The sequence below is a fragment of the Gobius niger genome, assembly GCF_951799975.1.
Source record: "Gobius niger genome assembly, chromosome: 4".
NCBI classification, from domain to species: Eukaryota; Metazoa; Chordata; class Actinopteri; order Gobiiformes; family Gobiidae; genus Gobius; species Gobius niger.
This window is the reverse complement of record NC_136855.1, coordinates 947165-957693: the sequence shown is the minus strand read 5'-3', so window position 1 is coordinate 957693 and position 10529 is coordinate 947165. Positions and strand designations below refer to the sequence as shown.

Genomic DNA, 10529 nt, shown 5'->3' with positions numbered 1-10529 from the left:
AGATCGTCTGCTCCGGAGGGACGGTCTGCTGCGAGTTTGTCTAAAAATACAAATAATCCTAATCCTTAAGGTTAACCCCTTAACTCCCACCTGAACCGAGCACATTTTCTCCAGTTTGGCTTTACCCCAATCCAAAAGCTTCTGGGGAAAAAAGCTGTGAAAATAGCAACAAAACAATGATGGAAATGTGACAAAAAAAGTGACGAAAAATGTATGAAAAAGTGTCAAAAAATGTGATAAAAATGACAAAAAAAATACAAAAAAGTGACAAAAAATGTGACAAAAAGTGGACGAAAAAAGTGACAAAAATGTGACAAAAAATGGATTAAAAATGGACGAAAAAAGTGACGAAAAAATGTGACAAAAAATTGATTAAAAATGGACGAAAAAAGTGAAGAAAAAATGACAAAAATGTGATAAAAATGACAAAAAAATACAAAAAAGTGACCAAAAAAGTGACCAAAAAAGTGACAAAAAATGTGACAAAAAATGTGACAAAAAGTGGACGAAAAAAGTGACAAAAATGTGACAAAAAATGGATTAAAAATGGACGAAAAAAGTGACGAAAAAATGTGACAAAAAATTGATTAAAAATGGACGAAAAAAGTGAAGAAAAAATGACAAAAATGTGATAAAAATGACAAAAAAATACAAAAAAGTGACCAAAAAAGTGACCAAAAAAGTGACAAAAAATGTGACAAAAAATGTGACAAAAAGTGGACGAAAAAAGTGACAAAAATGTGACAAAAAATGGATTAAAAATGGACGAAAAAAGTGACGAAAAAATGTGACAAAAAATTGATTAAAAATGGACGAAAAAAGTGAAGAAAAAATGACAAAAATGTGATAAAAATGACAAAAAAATACAAAAAAGTGACCAAAAAAGTGACCAAAAAAGTGACAAAAAATGTGACAAAAAATGGACGAAAAAAGTGACAAAAATGTGACAAAAAATTGATTAAAAATGGACGAAAAAAGTGACGAAAAAATGACAAAAATGTGATTAAAAATGACAAAAAATTTACAAAAATGAGTTGAACACCCAACAAAAAAATGTTGGGAAAAAAAAGTGATGACGTGAGGAAAAAGATCCTCTCGCGGTTCAGGCGGGAGTTAAGAGGTTAACCATTTCCCTGGCCCTAACCTTAATTTGTGTCATGATATCTCACGTTTTCACAGCAGACCGTCCCTCCGGAGCAGACGATCTAGCGCTAACCCTCCTTCTACAGTGGACATATTATTCTGTTACTTTAGTTTACTCAGGCACAGCCTCCATTAGATGCAGACGATATTCTGCGCGACGCTGGAAATGATGTTCATGGAGGTTAGAGCGAACTCAGCGATTCTTCAAAAAGAGGTGCAGCAGGTTTATATTCACTTCCATTTAGTCGCTGAAAGTTGTGTTTAAAAAGAATCCGTATCAGATATTTGGAACAGATTCCCGATATCCCACAGCAGCACTGGATCAGTCAGACCACAGCACGTGTATGGTTTACTTTGTATTTACATGAGTATCTGTAATATTTGTTTTTTTGTCCCGTGAGGCGGGGGAGGTGCAGCGCTCGTCTTCTTCAGCAGTACAAAGTGAAGGCGGCACATCTGGTGATGCAATGTGGGAATGCAACCAAGCCGGTCCGGCAAAGGGAGTGGCTGAGAGGAGCTTTAACCCCTTAACTCCCACCTGAACCGAGCACATTTTCTCCAGTTTGGCTTTACCCCAATCCAAAAGCTTCTGGAAAAAAGCTGTTAAAAATAGCAACAAAACTGAGACGAAAACAATGATGGAAATGTGACAAAAAAGTGGCAAAAATGTCACAAGAAATTAATTTAAAAAGTCAAAAATGTGACAAAAAATGACAAAAATGTGATAAACATTTAATAAAAAATACAAAAATTTGACCAAAAAATGACAAAAAATTAAAGTAAAAATGTGATAAAAATGGACGAAAAAAATGCCAAATATGTGACAAAAATGACAAAAATGTGATAAAAAAAATGATAAAAATTGGATAAAAAATTGACCAAAAAATGACAAAAATGTGACCAAAAAATTACCAAAAAATGACCAAAAAATGACAAAAATGTGACAAAAATATGATAAAAATTTGACAAAAAAATTACAAAAAATTGACCAAAAAATTACCAAAAAATGACAAAAATGTGACAAAAATGTGATAAAAAATTGATGAAAAAATGACAAAAAAGTTACAAAAATGAGTTGAATACCCAACAAAAAAATGATGGAAAAAAAAATCTGATGACGTGAGGAAAAAGATCCTCTCGGTTCAGGCGGGAGTTAAGAGGTTAAGAACAACCACTGAACAATAATGAAACTATTGTATTGATAAATGAAGATAATCTGGGCGATCACACAAACTGTCAGGCCAAACCCAGCGCTTCAGATTTATGTTAAACTTTTATATCAAGACCATTATAACTGTAATACAAAACCCCCTGACGTCACATTCCTGAACCTGAGGACGGTGAGTTTAAACTAAATGTAGAGCACTTACTTGTAAACCGTTCCTCCGTTCCCGTGGCCGAGCTGCTCTTGGTACTCGATGTCCTGAGCGTTTATCTGGAAGCAGCAGAGACACAAACTTAAGCTCCGTGTTTTCAATCTGAAGAGGCAGAAACTCCAATGTGAAGCTTTTAATGCCCCTTAATGTACAAGAGAGACCTGTTTCAAACAAATCAATCAGAAACATTTCAGAAAGAAACAATACAAATACCCATATACACACACATGTTGTATAATCCGTCCTGTACCAATGGGCCATGAGGGAGTCCCAGGGCTCCTGCAGTCGCTCCTCATCTTATCATTATGAATCACTGCTGATGTCGCCCTGATTGTTACGAGGCGTTAACCCGTCACATTACAATATGAACAAGTCAAATGCTTTGAGGTGAACTCTGAGGCGAGAACAGAAACCAGATCGATACTGATAAAAGCTCCATTGTTCGGGAGACGCAGAGTTTGACGAGAGGCAGTTCAAGTCGTCACTCATAAAACCTGGACAACACGCAGTAAAATAAACCCCACAGAGAGGCCAGTAAACGCTTTAAAGCCCCACATCGCGCTGTGTTAGGGCTTTTAAACCGCTCCGGACACTCGGTATTTCCTTCACGAGGCGTCAGACCTCAGACGAGGAGCAGGGGCGGGTTCGTTTCTGGATCGGCGTGAGGAGATTATCGATGTCGGCTGAAACAAACCGGTACGCTGTTAAAATGTGTGAGTCCAGGAGGAGTGAGGCGCAGAGTAGGGCCGTGCAATTAATCGAAATTCGATAACGATTTCGATTACAACAGTAAACGATTACAAAATTAGCATAATCGCAAAAAATCGATTATAATATTTTTTTTTTCTATTTTTTTTTAATTTTTTTGTTTTCAATTTTTTTTTCCACATTTTTATTTTTTTATTTTTAGATTTTTGTCACTTTTTTGCTGGATTTTTGTCACTTTTTTGCTGGATTTTTGTCACTTTTTTGCTGGATTTTTGTCACTTTTTTGATGGATTTTTGTCACTTTTTTGATGGATTTTTTGCTTTTTTTTTAATGGATTTTTGTCACTTTTTTGATGGATTTTTTTCTTTTTTTGATGGATTTTTGTCACTTTTTTGCTGGATTTTTTTCTTTTTTGATGGATTTTTGTCACTTTTTTGATGGATTTTTTGCTTTTTTGATGGATTTTTTGCTTTTTTTTAAATGGATTTTTGTCACTTTTTTGATGGATTTTTTTCTTTTTTTGATGGATTTTTGTCACTTTTTTGATGGATTTTTGTCACTTTTTTGATGGATTTTTGGCTTTTTTTTAATGGATTTTTGTCACTTTTTTGATGGATTTTTGTCCTTTTTTTGATGGATTTTTGTCCTTTTTTTGATGGATTTTTGTCACTTTTTTGATGGATTTTTGTCCTTTTTTTGATGGATTTTTGTCCTTTTTTGATGGATTTTTGTCCTTTTTTTGATGGATTTTTGTCACTTTTTTGATGGATTTTTGTCACTTTTTTGATGGATTTTTTTCTTTTTTTGATGGATTTTCGTCACTTTTTTAATGGATTTTTATCACTTTTTTGATGGATTTTTGTCACTTTTTTGATGGATTTTTGTCACTTTTTTGATGGATTTTTTTCCTTTTTTTGATGGATTTTTGTCACTTTTTTGATGGATTTTTGTCCTTTTTTTGATGGATTTTTGTCACTTTTTTGATGGATTTTTTTCTTTTTTTGATGGATTTTTGTCCTTTTTTTGATGGATTTTTGTCACTTTTTTGATGGATTTTTGTCACTTTTTTGATGGATTTTTGTCACTTTTTTGCTGGATTTTTGGCTTTTTTTTAATGGATTTTTGTCACTTTTTTGATGGATTTTTTTCCTTTTTTTGATGGATTTTTGTCACTTTTTTGATGGATTTTTGTCACTGTTTTGCTGGATTTTTTTATTTTTTGATGGATTTTTGTCACTTTTTTGCTGGATTTTTTTCTTTTTTTGATGGATTTTTGTCCTTTTTTTGATGGATTTTTGTCACTTTTTTGATGGATTTTTGTCACTTTTTTGATGGATTTTTGTCACTTTTTTGATGGATTTTTGTCTCTTTTTTGATGGATTTTTGTCCTTTTTTTGATGGATTTTTGTCACTTTTTTGATGGATTTTTGTCACTTTTTTGCTGGATTTTTTTCTTTTTTTGATGGATTTTTGTCACTTTTTTGCTGGATTTTTGTCCTTTTTTTGCTGGATTTTTGTCACTTTTTTGATGGATTTTTGTCACTTTTTTGATGGATTTTTGTCCTTTTTTTGCTGGATTTTTGTCACTTTTTTGATGGATTTTTGTCACTTTTTTGATGGATTTTTGTCACTTTTTTGCTGGATTTTTTTCTTTTTTTGATGGATTTTTGTCACTTTTTTGATGGATTTTTGTCACTTTTTTGCTGGATTTTTTTCTTTTTTTGATGGATTTTTGTCCTTTTTTTGATGGATTTTTGTCACTTTTTTGATGGATTTTTGTCACTTTTTTGATGGATTTTTGTCACTTTTTTGATGGATTTTTGTCTCTTTTTTGATGGATTTTTGTCATTTTTTTGATGGATTTTTGTCACTTTTTTGATGGATTTTTGTCACTTTTTTGATGGATTTTTGTCCTTTTTTTGCTGGATTTTTGTCACTTTTTTTGATGGATTTTTGTCACTTTTTTGATGGATTTTTGTCACTTTTTTGCTGGATTTTTGTCACTTTTTTGCTGGATTTTTGTCACTTTTTTGATGGATTTTTGTCCTTTTTTTGATGGATTTTTGTCACTTTTTTGATGGATTTTTGTCACTTTTTTGATGGATTTTTGTCACTTTTTTGCTGGATTTTTTTCTTTTTTTGATGGATTTTTGTCACTTTTTTGATGGATTTTTGTCCTTTTTTTGATGGATTTTTGTCACTTTTTTGATGGATTTTTGTCACTTTTTTGATGGATTTTTGTCACTTTTTTGCTGGATTTTTTTCTTTTTTTGATGGATTTTTGTCACTTTTTTGATGGATTTTTGTCACTTTTTTGCTGGATTTTTTTCTTTTTTTGATGGATTTTTGTCACTTTTTTGATGGATTTTTGTCACTTTTTTGCTGGATTTTTTTCTTTTTTTGATGGATTTTTGTCACTTTTTTGATGGATTTTTGTCACTTTTTTGCTGGATTTTTTTCTTTTTTTGATGGATTTTTGTCACTTTTTTGCTGGATTTTTGTCACTTTTTTGCTGGATTTTTGTCACTTTTTTGCTGGATTTTTGTCACTTTTTTGCTGGATTTTTGTCACTTTTTTGCTGGATTTTTGTCACTTTTTTGCTGGATTTTTGTCACTTTTTTGCTGGATTTTTGTCACTTTTTTGATGGATTTTTGTCACTTTTTTGATGGATTTTTGGCTTTTTTTAATGGATTTTTGTCACTTTTTTGATGGATTTTTGTCACTTTTTTGATGGATTTTTGTCACTTTTTTGATGGATTTTTGTCACTTTTTTGATGGATTTTTTAGCTTTTTTTTTAATGGATTTTTGTCACTTTTTTGATGGATTTTTGTCATTTTTTTGATGGATTTTTGTCACTTTTTTGATGGATTTTTGTCCTTTTTTTGATGGATTTTTGTCCTTTTTTTGATGGATTTTTGTCCTTTTTTTGATGGATTTTTGTCACTTTTTTGATGGATTTTTGTCACTTTTTTGATGGATTTTTTTTAAAGGCAACAAATAATCGTTTGAATAATCGTGATTTCAATTATGACAAAAATAATCGTGATTATTATTTTTTCAATAATCGAGCAGCCCTAACGCAGAGTGAGGCGCAGAGTGAGGCGCAGAGTGAGGCGCAGAGGACAGAGGACACGGCTGTATTAGCGGCTGTGTTAGTGAGTAAACTCAGAGGCGGCTGGAGTAATTGTCTCCTGGACTCGTTAAGTACTGAGTCACACAGAGACCAGACCAGGCCCTGGAGAATCTAAAGGCACTTTGTATCAGGGAGCGGTCGGCCCTGGGACAGTCAGGTCTAATCAGGGCTGGAGAACGAGCTCTTATAATGGTGAAGCTGCAGAGCAAACAGAGCAAACAGAGCCCCCGAAAACACTCACACACACAGTCTTAAAGCAGAAACAAACGCTCGATAGGACCAGCTCAAGGAGATTAAGATTTGACAAATGTAAACAATTACTGATGCCATGAAATGATATTAGGCCACTGTAGAGTTTACTACATACATGTTTCATCCTGCAGGTTTCATCGCCTTCATAGATCGTTTGGTTTTGTTGTTGTCTTTTGGGGGGACAATTATTGCACTGCCCCCTTGTGGGAACTGTTATTTGTGTTTTGAGCTTTGTATATTTTGTCCTCTTGATGCGTCCGTAGTTCAGTAATGTTCCAAGCATTGAAAACAGTCTCTCTAAACTCCAGTGTTCCAGCCTGTACTTTTCAATCTGGCTCTACACAAATATCTGTCAGTAAGTATTAAGATTATATTGATGTTAGCTTCCATTAGACACCAAATTTAGTAGTTTTAGTAAGTTTCCAATTCGTGATTTCCAAGAATAAATTAGGCGCTAATTTCGTTAGCATCCCTATGGGTTTTCCCATGTATGTTAGCATCGTGCTAATCGCTCGCAAATGAGGTCGTTTTGGGGTTTAGATTATCTCTGAGCTTAATTTATATTTTCAATGTATGTTTGACCAGATGAGATTGTAATATGCACCCATTGTGTTTCTGTATGTGACAGTTTTACGGTCCTTTAGTAAATCTACGTCAAAAACAGCAAGACGCTTCCTGGTATTTTATTGGAGACTGTTCGCTATCTGTGGAGCTAGTTGATACACTAGTAAAGGCAGAATAATTATTATTAATCTATGATCAGCGTAAAGTGTAAATAAAAAGGAGATTGTGTGAATTATTTGTACATAAAAGCACACATGGTTATGTAATCGAGGGGCGGGGCTCGGTGTCACCTGACTCAAATGCAAGTGGGTTTCTGGACTCTTTGGCTGTGTCCGAATGTCCACACTATTCCCTATATAGTCACTATATAGTGACTATATAGTCACTATATAGTCACTATATAGTCACTATATAGTGCTCACGCCATTTTGTAGGGGTGTCCGAATGTCCAGAGAGAAAAAAGTCGTGCACTCGAAATTTCCCACAATGCATCTGGAAAAGTAGTGATCATCGATGGTCATTAAACGGGTCAATATAGACCACAATGCACTGGGAGAGTGGGAGAAGAGCCTGACAGAGACAGGTCTTTGAACTAAACAACACGACTGAAGTAAATCAGCTGTTTCAGTCGTGTGTTTGTGTTTCTCATGAATAAACAACCTAAATATAAACATTTACGGTGAAAAGATGCTAACGTTAGCTGCTAACCTTTAGCTCGAGCTATTCAATGACCGATAGCTTCTTCTCCAATAATCCAAGTCATTCATGTAAAATCCGTGTGAACTAAAGCGTATCTGACTCGTATTAATCCATAAATATTCCACTGTCTCATGAGTTTGGTTTTTATCACAGAAATACTTTATTCCCGGAGTTTAGCGAGTTTTAGCAGATGTAGTCTCTCAATCGGCTGGTGTTCAGACACTGGGCTCTGACCGACTTTCGGCAGGTCTTTGAGCTAACGCTGGAGTGTTTTTTTTTTTGTGATGATAGTAACGCCTGTAAAAGTGCCAAAACAGTCGTTCTGTTTCATAAAATAAACGTTTGTAACAATAAATAAATTCAGATTAAAAAAAATGTTTAAACGCAGCGCGGAGAAAGTAGTGGCTTGCTTCCGAATCGCCAACAGAATCAGTGACTGTATAGTGACTATATAGTGCGGGCCTATGTAGTGAATAAGGGGTTAGGGACTAGGGTGGACATTCGGACACAGCCTTTATGTTTGTAAGTGACATAATGAAGATGGCTGATTATCGTGCATCGTGTGGGCCAATCACAGCACGGGAGGCGGGACTTAACGGAGCGTCATCTTCCACGCCAGGATTTCCATCAAACATCAGTGCTCCTCCTGTAACCATAGTGCCCTTTCTTCTGTTTGAAATGAGCTTTTCTGAGGACTTTCACCAGAACATTTACTCCACCGCACGTGTGGACGACAAACAATCATGGCGGAGGACGCGAACACAAAGCCTTGGTCGCTTTGTGTTTGATTGGTTCACTCTGCGATCGTTAGCCCCGCCTCCAGCCTCAGTTTGGAAATTGAATCCTATTACCACAACTCCAGACTGTCTTTATATGTATTTATAAATACATAAATAAAGTCAGTCTAAGGCCACTTAACCCCCACTTTAACCAAACACATTTTCTCCTTTATCCAAATCTAAAAGCTTCTCATGTGATCTGCATAACTGATGGGAACTTTTTGTCACGTTATGTTTGTTGTTTTTCTGTCATGTTTTTGTAGTTTTTCTGTTGTTTTTCTGTCATGTTTTTGTAGTTTTACTGTCATGTTTTTGTAGTTTTTCTGTCATGTTTTTGTAGTTTTTCTGTCATGTTTTTGTAGTTTTTCTGTTGTTTTTCTGTCATGTTTTTGTTGTTTTTCTGTTGTTTTTCTGTCATGTTTTTGTAGTTTTACTGTCATGTTTTTGTAGTTTTTCTGTCATGTTTTTGTAGTTTTTCTGTTGTTTTTCTGTCATGTTTTTGTAGTTTTTCTGTCATGTTTTTGTAGTTTTTCTGTCATGTTTTTGTAGCTTTTTCGTTGCTTTTTTGAGTTCAGTTTTCATTGCATTTTTGTCACATGTTCAGTCGTGTTCTTGTGTCTTTTTTATTGTGTTATTGTTACTTTTCCGTCTCCTCTTTTGTCCTTTTGTTGCTGCCTGTTCATCCTTGATTTCGTCTCTATTTTGCTTTTAGATTTGGCGTATTGAAAAACAGGAGAACACGCGCTCGGAGTGAAGAGGTTAAAGAAAATAAAACAAACTTAAAAACACAGTAAATCAGCGCCGAACATTAACGATAACGAAGCACAAAGCATCTCACGTTCGTTAAAATCTATTCACGCCTGTGCTCTGGGCTTCCATTTATCTCAGCATAATAAGTAACCTTTAAAACATGGTCTGCCGTCAGCATTATTAACACGTTTATCAGTGATGCTTTCACAGGCTCAGACACGGCCAGGGCAGAGGTGGATTCAACATCTGGAAGTCTGAAAACGACAGATGTGTTGGAGTCACCTGTCCATTGGAGAGGATCCTCTTCAGCTCAGCCGAGGATTTCTTTAAACTGGAACAAAAAGATCAGGAGCATCAGGTCACTCTCACTTTAGAGATATATTATTATTAAATCTGGATTCAGAGCAGATTCATAAAGAGACAAAGTAAATCTGAAGAAGAAAGACATATTTCTAGGACACACCGATACCACTTTATCTAAAACTGATACGAGTACGACACTTTTAAAAGAAGTTATATCAGAATTGAACAGATTTTATTTATTTTTATGTCTCTGTCTTTCACAGACAGAGCAGCTCGTGTCCTAAAGCTCCTCAGTGCTTGTGCTTTATTCATTTATGTATTTGTATTTAACAATAGTATTGAGATGTTACTTATTACTGCAGATAAATGCTCTCTTTTCTCCTTTACTTCAGCTCCGTGTGGATTTTCTCCTGTGTTTATACACTGTAAACCCAAATTTTCTTTCACATAATAAGTTAAGCTATAATTACTAATCTTTTCATTATTTTACAAAAGGCGGGATCATTACTAAACCAAATGTGAATTGTAAACTACTTAAAATGAGTATTTGCTATACTAATGACTCTGAGCAGAGATACCTCACATTTACATGTTTTTACCGATTTGGGGAGGGGCTTCACCGGTGAATTCAAACAGGAGCACGCCTCTTCAGACTGTTGGCTGCAGATCGAAAGTACCAGAGCTTATGAGATGAAGGGAGGAATCAACGGCAGTCTGGTTCATAATAGTTTATCAACGCATGGTAAGTGCACACATTTGGTATCGTTAGCAGCATAATATTTCAACTTACTTAGTGAAGTAACATTTTTGACGTACACA

At 34.8% G+C, this 10529-nt stretch overlaps 1 protein-coding gene across 3 annotated transcripts in view; it reads right to left on the bottom strand.

Moving 5' to 3' along the window:
* The window catches only part of map2k5 (mitogen-activated protein kinase kinase 5), a 118777-nt gene that overhangs the window by 81621 nt on the left and 26627 nt on the right, over nucleotides 1-10529 (bottom strand). For all 3 annotated transcript variants that reach the window (XM_079555118.1, XM_079555119.1, XM_079555120.1), the window contains 2 exons: nucleotides 9690-9738; nucleotides 2514-2578 (listed from right to left, as the gene is read on the bottom strand). In XM_079555118.1, coding sequence (XP_079411244.1) covers nucleotides 2514-2578; nucleotides 9690-9738 — 114 coding nt within the window. The remainder of the gene's footprint in view (nucleotides 1-2513; nucleotides 2579-9689; nucleotides 9739-10529) is intronic.